This window comes from Bicyclus anynana, chromosome 5 (genome assembly GCF_947172395.1).
Source record: "Bicyclus anynana chromosome 5, ilBicAnyn1.1, whole genome shotgun sequence".
Classification (NCBI taxonomy): Eukaryota; Metazoa; Arthropoda; class Insecta; order Lepidoptera; family Nymphalidae; genus Bicyclus; species Bicyclus anynana.
The window spans coordinates 3,965,483-3,985,250 of NC_069087.1; the positions used below are offsets into that span (position 1 = coordinate 3,965,483).

A 19,768-nucleotide genomic window follows, 5' to 3' on the forward strand; every position below is an offset into this window, starting at 1 on the left:
AAATGAGAATCTATCCTAATATTATGAAGCTGAAGAGTTTGTTTGAACGCGCTAATCTCAGGAACTACTGGTCTGATTTGAAAAATTCTTTCAGTGTTAAATAGCCCATTTATCGAGGAAGGTTATAGGATAGGATTATCCCCGTATTCCTACGGGAACAGGAACCACGCGGGTGAAATCGTGCGGCGTCAGGTAGTTGTACAATAAAGTTTTTTAAAGATCGTACAAATTCGAACCTCCGTAATATTGTCTTACTTATATTGTCTTAAATAACGCTTTTATAATCTCTCATTTATTTATTACTTCTTTTTTTTATTTTTTAACAATATAAGTATAAAATACAAAACATTATTAAAAATTTATAAAAAAATTCACCCTCCCGCTGCGGGACATTTGAGTGTCCAAGCAACCGGTGGTCAGGGCTCCAGAGTGAGGAACCTCTAAAATTATTAATTAAAAAAAATAAGATATAATTTTAAAAGCAATGTCTTAGCTCGACATTTTCTAGTTATAAGCTTTTCACCCGGCAACGTCATCGCTCATCTTCTCGCAACTAGACGCGTGACAAATTGCTGTCTCTATTACAAGCTTCTATGTTAGATCTTATCGAAGTTACGAAAGAACCTTGTCATAGTAATCCTACAAAATGCGACGTCACCGCCAAAGAAACTCAATTAGTGTTACTCATTATAGTAGCAAAAGTTTCACGTAATAAGTCTTAGAGAACTTGAACTTTTTTGTATCATATAGGCCATGTCATGTGGTAGGTATTTTTTTTTATTCTCTACCAGTTAGCCCTTGACTACAAGCTCAGCTAATGGTAAGTGATGATGCAATATAAAAAAAATATAATCATCCATCGATCGTAGATCGTTAGATGGGCCTCAAAGCGTCGCGGAATTGTCATTGGTTTCGCACATTCAGTACGTCATCACTCGTTTCACAATTCTCTTTATTCATGTTGTGGCTTGTATTTTTACACTTTCAAAATGAACACGAAGGCATAATTAAGGGATTAAAATAAGAAAAAAATAATAAATACTCGTCCACTCACACCAAGCGCTTGTTACGTACTAAGATAAGATGTGCGTCTGAGCGCACGTCTTTGGGTGATGACATAAAATTGTGCGTTCTCTAATATAGAGGGGCCCATCTAACGATTTATATCGATGTCTACATCCTATATATTTTATACTAGAGATAGGGCACTAGCGTATCAAAACTGAGGCGGACAAATGTGCATAAATTGTCTTAATTTCATTTAGTTGCAAAGTAAACAACGAAAGTTATTTAAACACAATACCTATATATTGTGTACATACATTTGTATGCTTAGGAAGTGTAAAACTATATATACATAAATATATAATGTAAGTAAACATGAAATTGTACATGTGTGCGCTCAGTGGAGTCGCTAAATTCGAATCACTTTTTGCAGTGATTTTGTAGGCACGTAACATAATATCTTTAGTAAAAAATAACTATTGCCGGGTGTCGAAGACAGAACCTTCTTTTAGAGGTGGTTTCAAAATATTAGGTATTCTTTTTTTAAATAGCGCAACTGTAGAATTTGAATCTATGACCTTTTGTATTAAAGTCCAACCTTAGATTTGAAACTACAAATAAACATTTTATTGTATTTATTGCAGCTTATGTAAATGAATTCTGAAATAGACTGCTTTACTTGACCTATTTACCTACGCTAAGTAAACTTTCCAAAGCGTATATTCTAAGCTAATTAACTTCATTAGTTTATCTTCAAGTTGCGGGTAGGTAATAGCTTTCCCATGCTACTGTAACGTTGAATATCTCTTGAAGTTCTCGCTTCAGAGCGGAAATGTACGTCACTAGGTATTGAGTACTATGACGCTATTATCTTCAGTCAAAGTTTCTGGGTGACTTTATCTATACTAATATTCTGTGACCGCAATTTAAAAATATCTCTGAGGATGAGAGTAGCGCGATGTTACGTTTTCTCTGTGTTACTTTATGGGGTTGAAGCCTGGACACTAACGCAAGTGATGTGTAGTAAGCTTGAGGCATTTGAGATGTGGGTTTACAGGCGGATGCTGCGAATATCATGGAGGGATCGTATACGCAATACTACTGTGCTGCAAAAAATGGGAAAGCCAACAGAAGTTCTGCAACAAGTCCAAAGGAGGAAGCTCGAATACCTGGGTCATATAATGCGAAACTCCAAATATCACCTGCTCCAACTTATTATCCAGGGAAAGATAAAGGGGAAACGAAGGCCTGGTCGTAGACGTACATCTTGGCTCAAGAATTTACGCCAATGGTTTAATATGAGTACCAGATCACTCTTTCGGGTAGCAGTGAACAAAGTTAAATTAGCCTTAATGATTGCTGACCTCCGATAGGAGATGGCACTATAAGAAGAAGAAGATACTAATATTATAACGCTGAAGAGTTTGTTTGTTTCTTTGTTTGGTTGAACGCGCTAATCTCAGGAACTACTGGTCCGATTTGAAAAATACTTTCAGTGATAGATAGCCCATTTATCGAGGAAGGCTATAGGCTATATTTTATTTTCAAAAAAATTAGGGATCCTTCCGGAAACTCCAATAATGTAACCCGAGGTGTATAAAAGTTTTGTTTACATGGCGTGCGCTGCAAAATTATTGATGTTACAATAAAATAATGTAGTACAACATTGCAGAACACATTATTTTCAACAAAAAATGTCGCGACAGCAGATATAGTAAATTTTGTACTCTAATAAATTAATTAAATCATATACAAAGGTTTAGGTCTTTATTTATACAACTAAACTTAAATCCTTATCAAAATGAATTACTTAATAATCAAGAGTATATTATAGAGATAAGATTTGCCTTTTACAGTATGTTAATTAGTCATATAGTTTCGGAGATTTCTAAAAGGCGGAAAAAATGCCGCTAAAAGACGCCCCGCGGTTTCATCCACATAGTTCCTGTTACCGAAAGAACACAGAGTAAAAAGTGCCTATGACACTCGCAAATAACGTAGCTTTTTATTGGTGTAAGAATTTTCAAAATCGGTTGGGTAGATCCAGAGATTACCCTCTTGCAAAAATATTATATAAGGGTGTGAAATAGGGATTGAAAGTTTACATCGATTTTCACGCGGACGAAGTCGCGGGCGTCTGCTAGTAGAATAACATACACAACTTGACGTTCAAAGATGAAATTTGACAAGGAGGTAGTTTACAGTTAGTAGAACCGCTAAGAACGGATTTTGCAAGAGGGCCGGATTAAGGAGGTTTAAGGGCGGATGAAGTCGCGGGCGTCTGCTAGTATCAGTATAAGTTTTCAGCCCCTCAATAACAATTATGTAAACGATATTATGTAAACGATAGTTAATGTATCAATTATCTTGAAAGTAAATTGAAAAATATATCAACTCCTATAAAAGCCCGCCTACGCACCCACTAAGCCCTGAGTGAAATTATCCATCATCATCATCATACATGAAGGAAATTTTAAATTTTTTTTAATTATTTATCATGAAATATGTAAAATTAACATTGAAACAAATGTTCACCCGTTTGCAACCTTATGATTTATTCATCAACTTTTTATAAAATATAACAACTATCCACACCTGTTGTCATTTAAACATAATTAGGATATATTCAGCACTTCGGTGTTTTATCAACTTTTAGTTTAAAACCAAGTTTCATAAAGTACCTAGCTGAAAGTCTTCACGCTACTAAAACTACACGATCAAAACTTTATTCATAAAACAAAGCGGTTGTTAGAGACGAATTTTCTCCCCTAGTTTCAGAATGTGATGCATTTATAAAGTGAAAATATTTACATAACTTTTAAAAGGACAGTCATGTACTTACGTTTGTTCGAATTCGGTTGATTTAAAAAAAAAAAGTTTTGTTTGAACCATCAAGATGATGTCCCAACACTTATCGAGCATGTTCGAACAGCTCGGGAACTTTACAAAGAACAATCTGACGAATAATAGCAAACTGGTGAAGGAGAAGGAGAATAAGTCAAGTGCAAACCACGTAGGAGCCGGCGGAGGCGGAGGCGGGAACCAGCAGCCGTCTCCCTCCCACAAACACTGCCCGGCGCAGCCTTTGCCGCCGTTGAAGAAGCCCTGCAAGCTCAGAAATGTGTCTTCGAAGGCCGAGTCTTATGACACTCTGTATGGAAACAGTATTTTGGTAAGTTTTAGATTTTACTACTATTATTAAGAATTTTACGGTGAAATAAACATATAATGTGCATGCATAAGTTACCAACATAAATGCAAGTGTGGCCAGCAACTAAAAACAAACAAAAACTATGCAACAAATCTTTGCTTTGCAGGTACATTTTTCCTAAAAAAACTACAGTCACTGACTGTAGACTGTCAGTCAGTACGCTACCTTAGTACCTACTGTACTACCTTATCTATCTATATGTATATGTATATCTATACTTATAATAGTAGTGGTCAAATTCTATATATTACTTCGCTATTTGAGATTTTACTTATACCATCTGTAACACCAAACGTTACCTTGGCATAAAGGATTACTAGCGCCATCTAGAACTTATAATAAAACTGTAACAGGTATTTTTTTTACATTCTGTACATTGAAGATATTTTGAAATTTTTTGCCGTGGGGCATTATGTAATCGATACTGAAGCAAAATGTTTTTTTTCGATTTTTTGTCTGACTGTATGTCCGTGTGTTTTTGTTATTCGGGCATCACGTTGAAACTACTGAATGAATTCAAATAAAACTTTTGCTCGGTTTGAGACCATAATATGGAGAAGGTTATAGGATACTTTTTATTGCGAAAATAAAATAAGAAGGGGGTGAAATAGGGGTTGAGAGTTTGGATGAAAATCTTAAAAAAATACGAAAAGTTTGCATGGAAAGTCCTTCATTTTTAGAAATATAGTTTTAAAAATTTGTTCTAAAATCTTTAAAAAATACGAAATATAATGTGATTCGAAAATTTTTATAATTCAACCCCTAAAGTGGTGAAATAGGGCTTGAAAGTTTACATTGATTTCCACGCGGACGAAGTCGCGGGCATCCGTTAGTAAATAAATAAATCAGAAAAAAGTCTGTTAGTTCAAACTTTGACCTTTGTTTCACAGGCAAATCTTTAACTCAAAATTAAACCCCGTAAAGGGTAAGATTTTGAGATGGGTCAGTGTAACTTTGTACTTCAGTATAACACGAGTGTTTGTGATGGCAGAACTGACAAATTAACAATGTAGTCATTGTTCTCATTGAGCAGGCAATCGTGTGTGGGTCTCTGAACAGCAACAATGGATGTTCGCGTCGGTTTCCCATTCGTGTGGATGAATGAACGTAAATAAGATCGATACAAATAAAATTATGATAACATTGACAATATTGGTGGTGTATGTTACGCTTAATGAATACACCGTTAATTATATGAGGTTTATGAAATAATTAATTTCTAGGACTCATTTTAATTAGATAATTTTAATAATAGGTAATATTTTATTTTTAATAATACCTACTATACTACAGCCTTTCTTGATGAGCCTTTACCGACAAAGAAATTAGAAATGAAGGTAGAAAACGCATGTCATTTCATAACTTATTTATTTTAAATTATGTATGGTTTGTTTATAAAACGTTATATATAATATATTAACCATATCTAATTGTTCTAAGCTTATTAATCAATAATTATTGCTTATTGTCATTAATCTAAGAACAAGTTAATTATAATTACTAAATCAAAAATCAAAATCAAAAATCAAAAATCATTTATTTCAAGTAGGCTCAGTTTACAAGCACTTTTGACACGTCAGTTGACTATTTGTAAAGATTCTACCACCGGTTCGGAAGGCAGGTTCTGCTGAGAAGATACCGGCAAGAAACTCAACAGTTGCTCTTTTGAAAAAGTCATACAGTATTATAATTTACAATTAATAACAATTACTGTTTACATTTTTTATAGTTTTACTTTCTGTGTGAAGGTGGAAGCTGATCCAACGACCTCCAAGCATCTTTATCATTAAGGAACTCATCAATGTTGTAGTACCCTCGACTAAGTAGATGTTTTTTAACACATTGCTTAAAGCTATGCATTGGCAGGTCCATCACAGTCTTGGGGATCTTATTATAGAAGAGTACACCCAAACCTACAAAAGATTTTTTTACTCTTTGAAGACGATATGCAGAAATAACTAACTTATGCCCGTGTCTAGTAAGACGTGGGTTTAAATCTCCTTTTCGTTTGTACAAATTAATATTTTGTCTTACATATACTATACTGTTATATATATATTGACAGGCTACTGTTAGTATACCTATTTCTTTAAACTTTTGACGAAGGGACTCGCGTGATTTTAATTGATATATGGCTCGAATTGCTCTTTTTTGAAGAACAAATATAGATTGTATATCGGCAGCCTTGCCCCACAATAAAATACCGTAAGACATTACGCTGTGAAAGTACGCAAAATAAACAAGCCTAGCTGTATCAACATCAGTAAACTGTCTTATTTTTCTCACGGCAAATGCCGCTGAGCTAAGTTTACCAGACAGTTTTTCTATATGAGCACCCCACTGAAGTTTACAATCCAAGGTCACTCCCAGGAAAACTGTGGAACTCTCCATTTCCAGTGTTTCACCATCGATCATTATAGACTTATCTAATTTTTTAACATTTGGCAATGAAAACTCAATACATTTAGTTTTCTTGGCATTCAAAAGTAGATTATTTGCAGTGAACCAATGCGACACATGTGATATGGCACGGTTTACGTCGTCAGAGTTATCTTTATTTCTGTCGGACTTAAAAATTAAGGATGTGTCATCAGCAAACAGTACAATCTCACATATGCCGCTGACATGGTATGGTAAATCGTTTATGTACACTAAAAATAGAAAAGGACCCAGAATTGAACCCTGTGGGACGCCCATTATGGTAGAGGAACCGTGCGACTTTATATCATTTATGCATACCTTCTGCGTTCTATCACTGAGATAAGAGGCAATGAGATCGAGTGCAACACTTTTGATGCCATAGTGGCTTAACTTGAGTAGAAGGGTGTTATGGTCAACACAATCGAACGCCTTGGACAGATCACAGAACACACCAATAGCATTCTTAGAACCTTCCCATGCTTCATAAATATGTTTTATAAGTTTAGCCCCTGCATCAGTTGTATTGCGACCTTTTGTAAAACCATACTGTTCAGGATGAAACAAGTTATTTAAATTAAAATGACATAAAAGTTGATTTAATATGATTTTTTCAAAGACCTTGCTAAGTGTTGGCAATATTGTAATCGGTCTATAATTATTAAGATCTGATTTGTCTCCTGATTTAAAAAGTGGTATCAATTTGCCATGCTTCATTAGGTTCGGAAAAATACCTAAGTCCACACATTCATTAAAAATAATGGCTAAGTGGGGAGCAATTACATCAATTATATTAGATATTACTTTCACTGACATGCCCCACAGATCTCCGGTTCTTTTTAATTTTAACAAATTGAAAGATTTTTTAATGTCTGATACAGTTATGTGGTGAAATTCAAAAAGAACGTTGCACTCTTTAACATTGCCTCTTAATAGTCTCTGGGCTTCCGTAGCAGACGAATCTAGTGAATCAGTTAACAAGATAGGAACATTCTGGAAAAAATCTTCAAAGGCATTAACAACCTCGATATCAGTGTTTACCTTTTTGTCATTGACAATTAATTCAAAACTGATATCCCGCGGTTTGATTTTTCCTGATTCTCTATTAATTATATTCCAGGTGGTTTGTATCTTGTTCTCAGACTCAATTATTTTCTGTTTGATGTGTAACGATTTCGCAAGAATACAAACACGTTTGAAAATTTTTGAGTAACTTTTGACATAATCTAAATAAGTTCGCGTTTGAGTATATTGTTTTTCCTCGTACAACTCGTACAGTTTGTCTCTACTTTTGTAAATGCCTACAGTAGCCCATTCGCTAAACTTTAATTTTTGGCTAGCATTAATGCGTTTAAAGTTAAAAATTTTACTAAACTCTCTGTCTATTGTCTTGAAAAGTGTACCAAAGAGCATGTCTGGATGATTATTTTCAAATGCAAGACTTGGAATTTTAGAAATAATTGTGTTTTTGAATCGCTTTAATTTACTTTCAGTTATTGGCCTACACTTTACCCATTGATTGCTATTGGTTTTATTATTTAAGATAGTAATTATTTGACCACTATGATCAGAGCTTAATTTATTTATTATCTTCTTTCTCTCAAGCACACAATTATAAAATATATTATCCAGACAGGTACCTGAAGTTGCGGTTATCCTAGTAGGTTCGTTAAAAGCATGCATCAAATCAAAACATTTAAATAAGTTAAGAAATCTAACAGATTTTGAGTTTTCTGTTAGAATATCAACATTAAAATCGCCGCAAATCAGTATTTGTTTGGAAGATGTGCACAATCGCCTCATTACATCTTCCATTACCTCTTCAAATTGATCAAAGTCAGCAGGAGGGGGTCTGTACACGCATACTATAATAATTTGTTCCAACTCCACACAAGAAAGTTCAACAATGCATTCCACAGAAAGACGAACTACATCTTTTCTATCCTTACATTTTAAGTTATTATGTAAGAAAATTAAGGAGCCACCATGACCAGCCCTTCTGAAGAACACAATTGACAATGAATAATTATTAATATTAAGAACTGACAGCTGTGAGTTAGTGAGCCAATGCTCCGTAATACATAATATGTGTATATTGAATTTTTCTACAAATAGTTCAACTTCTAACTCCTTGCCGTTGATGCTCTACTTGTGAATGATTATGACTATTACTTGTGAAATGATTAGTGATTTATACCAGAGTACTCATCAAGAAAGGCTGTAGTTATAGTTGGTGTTTCTTCTTAGCAATTTTCAGATAAAAATTCTCAGCCCGGAATTACCTATGAGGCAGTAAGATATTTATATTACATAGAATCTATTATTATCAAATCAAATCAAAAATCATTTATTTCAAGTAGGCTCAGTTTACAAGCACTTTTGACACGTCAGTTGACTATTTGTAAAGATTCTACCACCGGTTCGGAAGGCAGGTTCTGCTGAGAAGATACCGGCAAGAAACTCAACAGTTGCTCTTTTGAAAAAGTCATACAGTATTACAATTTACAATTGATAACAATTACAATTTCTTATAGTTTTATTTCCTGTGTAAAGGTGGAAGCTGATCCAATGGCCTCCAAGCGCTTTTATTTTTAGATACATTGATGTAAAATATCAACTAAGCGTGTATAATAATAAGTGTGCTTCTGCTCTTATATTGCGTTATAATGTTGCTTATCATTGAAAAGATAAAGCGACGCGCACTCTTTCCATCTAAGTAGATTTTCATGTATAGTTTTTCATACTTCATCTCTTTAATTGTATTGTGATAATGATGCTATTGTTCTGTCGCACTATAATTATTCCTTTAACATGATAATATTTTTTTTCAACATTCACATTATAAAGTAATAGTCTTCATTATTCGTTGAAAATTCATATTACAAAGTAATAGTGTTGATTTATTATTGAGAGTATTGATCTATTTATTACTGTAAAAAACTGCGAAATCGTAGGTTCTAAATTTAAATTGGTGATATTGGATTCAAAAAATGGTATATGTTAGATTTTAAGTACCTACCTACAAGCAGAAAAACAAAAAAATATGTCCAAAAAGTTTTTTGCGAATGGTTTTTTTTTTAATTCGCTCACAGTTACACTAAACGTGACCTCACGAGGGTATTCTGAATGAAAAATAAAGAATTAAAAAAAAATTAACTAATTCGTTTGAGATTCAGCCACAGAATATATATATTGTAGTTCAGTCAGTTAAAGAGATAACTGAAGTAAACTTCCACCAGGACGTACTATCATCTTCACCAAAAACCTTTTATTTTATTAAAGGAATATTTATATAACTAAAAGGTACTTATGGGATATGCTAACGCTGGTATACTGTTTTTAGGGTTCCTTAGTCAACAAGGAACTGTTATTGTTTCGCCATGTCCGACTGTGTGTCCGTTGTCGGTTACCACTAGAATAAAAATTACTCGTAGAATGTTAAGACAAATTTCATCTCATTCTGTTTCATTTCGATGTTAAGTCCTTAGAATGAATTATGTCTAACTTAATTACCACGCTACAATCCTAACCACCGAAAGAAATCCTACTATTAAATTAAAAGAATCGATATAACTAAAGGTATTCATTTAGTTACCCGCATTACAAAGCGTTTGTAGTTTTGTAATGTGGGTAACTAAATTTTATTGCTTGAACTAAACTACCTGCCACCAGAATTCACTACCATTCTGAAAACCAAAAAAAATCCCGTCATTAAATTCTATAGCTAGAGGTATTTGTTTAGTTACCCACATTACCAAGCTACATAAACCTTTCAATCCGACCATGTTATACAATGAAACGGAGCGAAGTTCCCTCACGTACGCCACTCGTGACCCACAATACTGGATCATTGGCTTCGTAGCAGGGTTTATATTGTATCTTACTTACTCATAGTAAGATAGTAGTCTTTTAACTTTGCCTTACATTTTAAAGTTATGATATATTGCTAAATTCTACTTTGTTTGCAACAATGTATTCGCGGATTTAAAAGTTCTGATCTTTGCTTGGTCTTAGATATGGTAATGCTGTTCCTTATTCATGACTGATTTAAGTTTGTTGTGACATTCATGGGTTGTCGGATAAAATTATGGTTGTAGCGAACCTTGATATTGGGGTGTTTCGTTTCCAAGATATCTCCGATGCAACCGATAACTAAATATGCCCCCCGCAATTTGTACAACAAGGTTGCCACTTCATTAAAGCAGAATGGCGAGATTGCATGTATTTTGGGACTAGCTGATAGAGGTATGCATAATGGAAACCTATTAATAGTTGTTTATTGTGATTAAATCACACTTCTAAATCTCACATCACACTAATATTATAAAGGCGAAAGTTTGTGTGTAAGTGTGTAAGTATGTTTGTTTATCTTTTACGCTGCGGCTATTGAAGCGATTTGGCTGAAATTTGGAATGGAAATATATTTTACTCTGGATTAACAGATAGGCTACTTTTCACCCCGGAAAAATTCATAGTTCTCGCAGGATTTTTGAAAAATTGAATTTCACGCGGACGAAGTCGCGGCCGTCCGCTAGTTAAGAATAAAGTAAATAGTAAGCAGCCTTGAAAAGCAGGGAGAAAAGATATACCTTAAATTAGTAAGTACCTTATCTATACATAAATGTGAAAAACACAGCCGCTGACATACAACTGCGTGATAAATAACGACAAGCCGCTTTTGCAGACGACTTTTTTGTTAATAAAATGCCCCTTTTTTCCTTTGGTTCCCGTTCTGTAAAATCTCAATATTTTTTTAATTAATATAAATGTATGAGTGTACGACACTTCAGAGTGTGACTCCCACTTTCGCCAACTTCCTTTATCTTACTTTACTTGTTAGCAAAAGTCGTTGTTGCTAAAAGCCATTTTGGAAAAAGGACTGTTTCCGATTCAGGTTTCCGAGTATATAATAACATATTGGTACACAAGTTAATCAACCAAAGCTATCATGTTTCGATTTTATAATTCAATTGAAACACCGCTTAGTAAGCTCGAAAGATATTTCCTGGATAATACAATAAGTCCTTGGAAGAAGTAAAGCTTTTACGTAGCGGTATCGTTGCCTGAGTGCAAAGGTACTTACAGATTTATTGTTAAAGGTTACACAACTTGTTTATGGAGTTTCAGAGAGGGGTAAATACGTTTTTTAACCAACTTCCAAAAAGGATGAAGTTCTATGTTCGGATGTATGTTTTTACAGATGATAAGGACAAAACAGTTTCACTTTTGTATTGAGTTAAAATTGATGTGTAATTTTCGAGAACCTTTCTGACGCATTTTATAGTACTGTGATGTTCATTAATGAAGCCTTGAATTACATTTGGGTTTGAGTAAATTTAGGATAATAAATTGTCTAAATTGACTCAGGTTTGGTCTGGTGTTAGGCATCGGCCGTGGCTAGTTACTACATTACCAGCAAAGGCGCCAAGCCATGTTCCTGTATAATGTAGAATTCAGAAATGTCAGAGATATGAGAATAAAACTGTACCTTTTCCAAGTTGCCCTGCTTCCATTTTAGACTACATCGTCTCTTACATTAGACGGGATCGCAGTCAAGGCTTAGTCATTTGAATAAAAAAAAAATTAAAACAATTATCAGGGATAGAATAGTTTGCCTTACATTGAACTATGTAAAAAATAATAAATAATCTTAGACTTACGCAAACTTAAAACAATCCTTTATTAAAGGCTAAGGCTACCTTTGTGGTACTTCAAATTACCTGAGAACAAAAAAAAAACATCAAGCGATAATTTTAATGAAATAATTATGAAAAGAGCTAATATTCATAAAACTTTATAGTTGGATCAAAAGAAAAATTCGCGGAACAAGTTTAATTAAAAAAAGGTCCAAGTTTTTAATTCTGCAAATAATTGGGTATTAGGGTGTTAAGTGCTTGCTTAGGGTGAAACTTTTTAAATTGATGTCGGTAAAATAAAGAGAATCAGTATTTAATTAAAGTGGAAGCAGAAACTGTTACGAAGAATTCCAGCGGTCTAAGGCTGAAGGCACACGATGCGTCGCATCGTAAAGATTTCACCGTGTCAGCGGGCACACGAGCGGTGCGGCGCCGCAACGTTGTTTTGTAGCAGCAGCGCCGTAGCGTTGGCGCATTGGACAGTCTGTTAATAAGAGTGGGGACACACAATGCGTTGCGGCGCCGCATCGCAAAGATTTCTGATTACCGCTGAGCGGTGCCACTCCAACGTCGCAACGCCTTCACCCCTCCCCGCCTCGTCTCGGTGGTTGCAAGTCCGGTGCGGCACAGGGCGTCGTGTGACATGCCACAAATATTTCTAAGTAAGACGACGCAGCGGCACCGCTCCGGCACCGCACCGCCGCCGCAACGCATCGTGTGCCCCTGCTCTAAGACACAAAGCCCGCAGTGCTGTGGTCGCCTTACAAGAATACAAGGTTTGTAGTAAGGAAATGCCGTTGTCTTGGAAAATGCACGAAATACTCGTAATTACTGTCTTTCTACGAAAAGAGTCAGGAGCTTTACTGTACTTTTAAATGGAACGAAGAAAGACATTTTGGGATTTCTCTAGTAGAATTTTGTCACAATTACTAGTAGAATTTTGTACAAAAATAAAAGAAAGAAAAGATTTATTTGATTAGCCGAACATAAAATAAAAATAAAAAAGCATACACGCATTGCAAGGAAATAAACACAAATAAGTAATTTTCGAGGATAATAAGAAAAAACGGACGTTAAAAAAGCGTTCAAATACAACAAATTCAATCTCAATTAAATGTTTTCGCGTTTTTAGAACATGACGCTTTTTATTAAAAATTGATTATGATATTATTATGATATTACACGGCTAAAACTCACGTTATATTAGGTCGGAGTATGCCCGACTAGTTTCGAACCCATACGGGGCCCTTAGTCATGAGCTGGTTCTTGCATCGCAATCAATTATTAATATGAATAACCCTCACGATAGTTTAAATTCTAAATTGACGCTTTTTTATCGAGCACTGTTGCAATTTAATTTTGGGCGTTGGAAATAGGACCTTCATTCAACTTCATACTATACGCAACGTCCGCCAACGCTGGGTTTTAACGCATCGCTTTTTTAACTCTCGTGCGATTAAGGCCTCTCCAAACGCCCGCAGGACGCTGTTGAAAGTGATAAAACAATGCAATTATTTATTAGGTACTTTTTTTTTTTTTTAATAAATTTGCGCATTTTCCATTTCTCTTGCAAAAACAAATAGTTTAAAATAAATGTATATCTTCTACGCAAGAAAAAATTAACAAAAATAAATTTAATTTAATCGTAAACGGTACAAATGAACCTGTAAGCGAGTGCACATTATATATTTTAATTAAAATGATTTCATTAAATGTAAACGTCGACAAAGTTAATTGGTCGCTATACGATTTTATGTTGTTCGCCTTCGTTTCAGTTGTAATTTTATTATTGTTGCGCTATTTAAAACTCTTAACGGATATAAAAAAAAAATTGTGAAATCTATAACTATGAAAAAAAGAATGTCTGTATTTTGAATAAAAATACTTTTTAAAAATCGACATCGGGCGACAGAATATCAGAAAGTACAGTAAATTAATATTTATGATTCTCTTTCTTTCACTTTACATACTGATCTATCAAAATTCCTGAACATATACGGCATTTACAGGTAGGTAAATAAGTCTGTAACTTTTTATACGCATTGATTTATTTATCCAAATTATTTACGTACGTTACGTTATGAATTTGGAAAGTTGTACTATAGTGTCTATAATCTTTTTTTTAACGTGTTCTTTATTATTTATTTAGCCAACAACAAATACATATAAGTTTATAATCTTATATAAGACAACAAAAAATACCTATATAATACAGAAGTCTTAATTTTTAACGTGTCCCCATAATTTTTCGTAAATAACGTAACGGCCTTTGTATTTACCGAAAATCCGCATACTAAAGGATACTCTTAGCACCAATTTAATTCACAAAGTACGCTATACCGACCATTTTAACGAGATGTACCTTTCATTTAGAGATTGAGGGTACATGTAGCCGGATAAACAAAAATAAAGGAGGTCTATAAAACAAATAATAAAGGCAGGAGAGCCGATGCCGTTAAACTCCATTTTATGTTCTGAAGAGACCCGAATAAGCCCTTGATATATCTAAATTGTACAGTTTTTCGGGGTTCTCCAACCGAAACGTTCGAAGGGGAATTTACAGCCGTAACCACCTCGAGAGCTTCATCCACATAAAAATGCTATGAAATAATATTCTAACTGTTTTGTTGCGGTAGGTACAGCCTTGAGCTTAGTTACTTTAAGACGGAGAAACTCTACGCACGTTTTTCCGTCTCAAAGTTAAGGGAAGAAATAATTTGTTGAATAAGAAACAATGTTTGTTTTTGAGGTCATTATAACTAAGCATGAAATGCAATATTAGAGGAAATCTTTCAAGTAACTAATTTAGTTACATTGATTTTTAAAAAATAATTATGTATATCTTAAAATATAAACGTGCGAAATATCGAAAGTTGATGACGTAGAAAGATGAAATTTGGCAGGGTAGTCTATAGTTATAGATTTTTATGATAGGGTCGGATTAAAGAGGTCTAAGGACAGACAAAGTATCAGGCGTCCGCTAGTTTTTCTATGTTGTAATTTTTTAAGAATTGATTTTAAAATAAAGAAATTATTTTAAAACATTATTTGGATTCTTTTTTTAATTCACGAGTTGAAAGTTTGTCTAAAGGATAATGATAATTTGTCTAAGTATTTATTTTTCTAGGATTCTAAACATACAATACGGAATCCTCTAGTATTCTGCTCTTCGTATCTTTTAACATTCGGATGATATTACGTATTCTTTGCATTTCCACGGATTTCAAATTTGCTTCTGTTTCTTAACGTTATTTGTATGAAACTTGACAAGTCACGAATAGCAATATTTGTGCATTACTGTATTTCAACGTAATTCTATATAACAGATGTGTGTATCCGGATCCTTACAACTTGGTTAAAAACTAAATTGTGTCTTACAAGTTCCAATAAATAAATGAAAACTCAAACAAAATCCAATGAACAAAAGTCTATGCTATCTAGTTATTTACACGGTTTCATTTGAACTTGTCATCATATGAAATTGTTAATCATCTAAATATATATAACTCAAAGGTGACTGACTGACATAGTGATCTGAAAATGGAGGGCTTGACTAGCGCTCCGACTAAGCCTCGGTAAAAAGTATAAATATTGGTCCTATAATTTAAATAAATAAAATCCGTCTATTTTTAAATGGTATGGATTTCATTTAATTTCCGGTGTGTTATCGGTTTGTTTCGTCAAATATTAGTTTAAAAAAAAACAATATCTACTCTTCTGTTTTTAACCTTCGACGTAAAACCGAAAGTGTTATTTTGACGTGTTTGTTGTGTGTTTGTCGGTAACATCGTAGCTTATATATCTATATTCAAAATTTTCGATTAGAATCTTAAGTTAAGTAATCGATTACAAAATATACAATAGTTATACATTCTCGATAATTTTTCTATGAAACTCTGTATGTTGTTGTGTTGATTGTTTTGTTTGATTTTAACAAAACAAATAAAACCGTTCATATCCGTCAAACTAGGTTTCTTTAAATCTGAAAATCTGTCGATTTTTCGATTAATTAATATTTTAATAGAGCATCAACTCATACAGTAACTGAGATCTATACAGCTGGGTCATGTCTCATAAATAAATCCATTCCACTGAATAACCTTTTTAAAACACCTAATTTTTCAATCCAATGAGTAAGCACGAAAAAGCTCAACAACTATGCTCGGGTGAAGTTTGATTGCGATATGCAAAATTTACCCGCTTTGAAGCGGAGGAAATCTGAAAAAGTGCTTGCCTTACTCGCGCACTTTAGTAATTTGTAAATTCCAGGTCGCTTTTGGCGTTAGCGGGTTAACTTTTCATTTCACTTTGTGTTTTCCTGGCAGATTCTTTTTTTTTTCCTTTTTACCATAACGCTGTGAAAAACAGACCGGGCCTGTAATTGTATTTGAAAAAGTATAGGCATATGCAGAAGCATCCAAAAACCAAAGCATTAGAAACCAAATTTTGGAAAAATATCAAATATTTAGTATACCTGCTGCAAAAATTACTTTTTATATAAGGTTTATTACAAGATCTTTGTGATAAAAGCTTAACCGGGGAAGTATTTCTGTATCTTGTATGATATATCTACTCTTAGCATAAAATGAGACCACTGTAAAATGGATCATTCTATCAAAGGTACTGCTGGTAATAAGTTCTTTAGCATAATCAAAACCAACTTCTCAGCTCTATGAAATGTTTACAAGTGAACAACGGAACCTGCGGAAACAAAATAACAGTATCACATGTAAAAAGTCTTATATGCGCATCTTATTTTAAATATTATTATAGGTATCAGTATCATCCATTAACTTAAAATGAGACGTAAACAATTGATCATATATAGCAAAATTAACCGCTGCTCTATAGGAACTGTTTGTAAGTAAACAACGCAGCTGCACAAAGAAAATAACAATATCACAGGTAAATAGTCCAATTTGAGCATCTTATATAATATAATATAGGTGTCTGTATTGTCCATTAACTTAAAATGAGACGTAAAAAATTGATCATTTATAGCAAAATTTAAATCAACTTCGCAGCTCTACAGGAAATGTTTGTAAGTGAACAACGCAAGTGCACAAAGAAAATAACAATATCAGGTAAATAGTCCAATGTAAGCATCTTATTTATAATATTATTAAAGGTATCTGTATCTCCCATTAACTTAATAGGAGACCACAGAAAAATACTAACAGTCGAATGAAAAAAATGGCTCATGTATGGCAAAATTAAAATCAACCTCGCAGCTCTATAGAAAATGTTTATAAGTGAACAACGCAGGTGCGCAAACAAAATAACAGTACTCGTAGGTATTACAGGAAAATAGTCTAGTGTGGACACATCCCGAACTATCCCAGTTTATTTAGGACTGCCAAACGGTCCGTTACGTTTGGTTTGGCCATACGACTTATAGTGGAAGCCAAATGGTTTTTTGTCATTCCGCAACAATGAACAAACACCAGAGAGAGTTTGTTTTTAGAAAAATAAATGAAATAGCTTCGATTTAAATATTTCACGATTGGAATTTTCGAATGTTTTTCAATGGTAGTGTTTTTATTTACACTGGGATTGTTTAGAAAATAGCTATAATACTTTAAACAAATATACAACCCATAAGCCAAGCAAATCAGACTAAGCAAATCAATTCATTTTACTTAAATTAAAAAGTTTTCGCAACTTTTACAAATTACTATTCCATGTACGAATTATTGTTTATTGATGTGTACGAATTAGTGTTTATATATTAATATTTATATTATCGTTTATTTTAAACAGTCCTAGTTTACAAGATATAATTTTTTTTTTTAATTTTGAAACGTAAAATTTTACTATTTTTGGAGACTCATTGCAACCCGTTTAGGACAGGGTCGAAAGTACAAGATAGGTAAAATGTACCTGTAAATGAGTTAAAAAACTTAGGAAAACTTTTCCCAAAGTTGCAAAAAAAGAACACTAAAAAGTTAAGCATATTTTTAAGAAAAATTAATAAGTTATCTACATACTAACCGTGATAGCCTAGTGGATGTGACCTCTGCCTTCGATTCTGAGGACGTAGGTTCGAATCCAGTCCGCGGCATGCACCTCCAACTTTTCAGTCAAGTGCATTTTAAGAAATTAAATATCACGTGTCTCAGACGGTGAAGAAAAACATCGTGAGGAAAACTGCATACCTGAGAATTTTCTTAAATTCTCTTACGTGTGTGAAGTCTGCCAATCCGCAATGGGCCAGCGTAGTGGATTAAGGCCTAAACCGTCTCATTTTGAGAGAAGACTCGTGCTCAAAACTGAGCCGAAGATGGATTGTTAATGATGATCTACTTACCAAATACTTATATTACAAACATCCACAATATTGGGTTCCTAAAAAAAAGCATACAGATTAAAAGCTGGATAAACGAGTAGTTTGCAAACTTTGTATTGTTTTGAAACATATTCTACTGAGCACTACATTACAAACGTTCTGTTTTAGCACTAGACACTTTGTCTGCCATCTTTTTTGCACTAATTTATTTGTCCCGTCGCTCTGTAACACTATAAATGTAGTGTCCCACAAGATCGTGTTTCATTCGGTGCCGCGGGCTGCTTTGTTATAAAGTGCTGTTTATGTTGACAATTTCACTATTTTTCTATTATAATTACGCATAGTTTGACTACTTTTGGAAGTATATTTGGTTTAGAATGTAGTGGTAAGGTATGCATACAAGCATTGGTTGGTTGGTGTGATTTTTTTTTCTTTTATTCTTTACAAGTTAGTCGTTGACTACACTCTAATCTGATGGTAAGTTGTTAGGGGGAGGATAAAAATAAAAACTTCTTACGGTTTGCGGTACGTCTTTGTCGGTAGGGTGGTAACTAGCCACTGCCAAAGCCTCCCACCAGCCAAGGAACTTGTGTGAAAATAAAGGATCGATCTTAGACGAAACGCACTTTTAGTTTATACATACATAAGTTTATCATGGCATTCTGTAATTAATCGCACAACACATTTACAACAGTTATACGTGTAACAAAGAGCAAACTATACTAATTGTTCTCATAATAAGCAGCACTTTAGTTAACTATTCTTCACACTCGCGTGTAAGTTTGAAATTGCTGCTCAGCAGCACTTTAAACTGTCTGCGTCCCATGGGAACCTGGCCTTATTTCTGGCACAGCGGTGTGATATGGAAGTTGGGAAATGCATAATTTTGAACGTCGGTTTTGTAGATGAAATGTGTGAAGTTTATTATACGGTCGTCATCTGTTTGTATGTTATACAATGTATATGATCGCCATGTGTATGATATACGTGTGGCACAGTGCATGCAACGCCGTGGTTTTGATTCTCATAACTGGACAAATTTGCATGATGAGCAAGGGTGATTTCTATTGTATGGATGGATTTTTAATTTAGGATTTTCAATACCTATAACACAGGCTACGCTTATTTGGGGCTAGATAGCGATGGGTGTAAATTTATATTTGCTATATTTTTACACTACAGATAGTTCCGGAGGGTATGGGTTCGAATCCG

The 19,768-nt window shown here is 34.0% G+C and overlaps 1 protein-coding gene across 1 annotated transcript in view; it reads left to right on the top strand.

The window, feature by feature from the left end:
* LOC112048444 (nitric oxide synthase-like protein) overlaps positions 1-19,768 on the top strand; it is a 165,376-nt gene that overhangs the window by 14,120 nt on the left and 131,488 nt on the right. The window contains exon 2 of the mRNA XM_024085974.2: positions 3,778-4,177. Coding sequence (XP_023941742.2) covers positions 3,902-4,177 — 276 coding nt within the window. The 5' untranslated portion in view covers positions 3,778-3,901. The remainder of the gene's footprint in view (positions 1-3,777; positions 4,178-19,768) is intronic.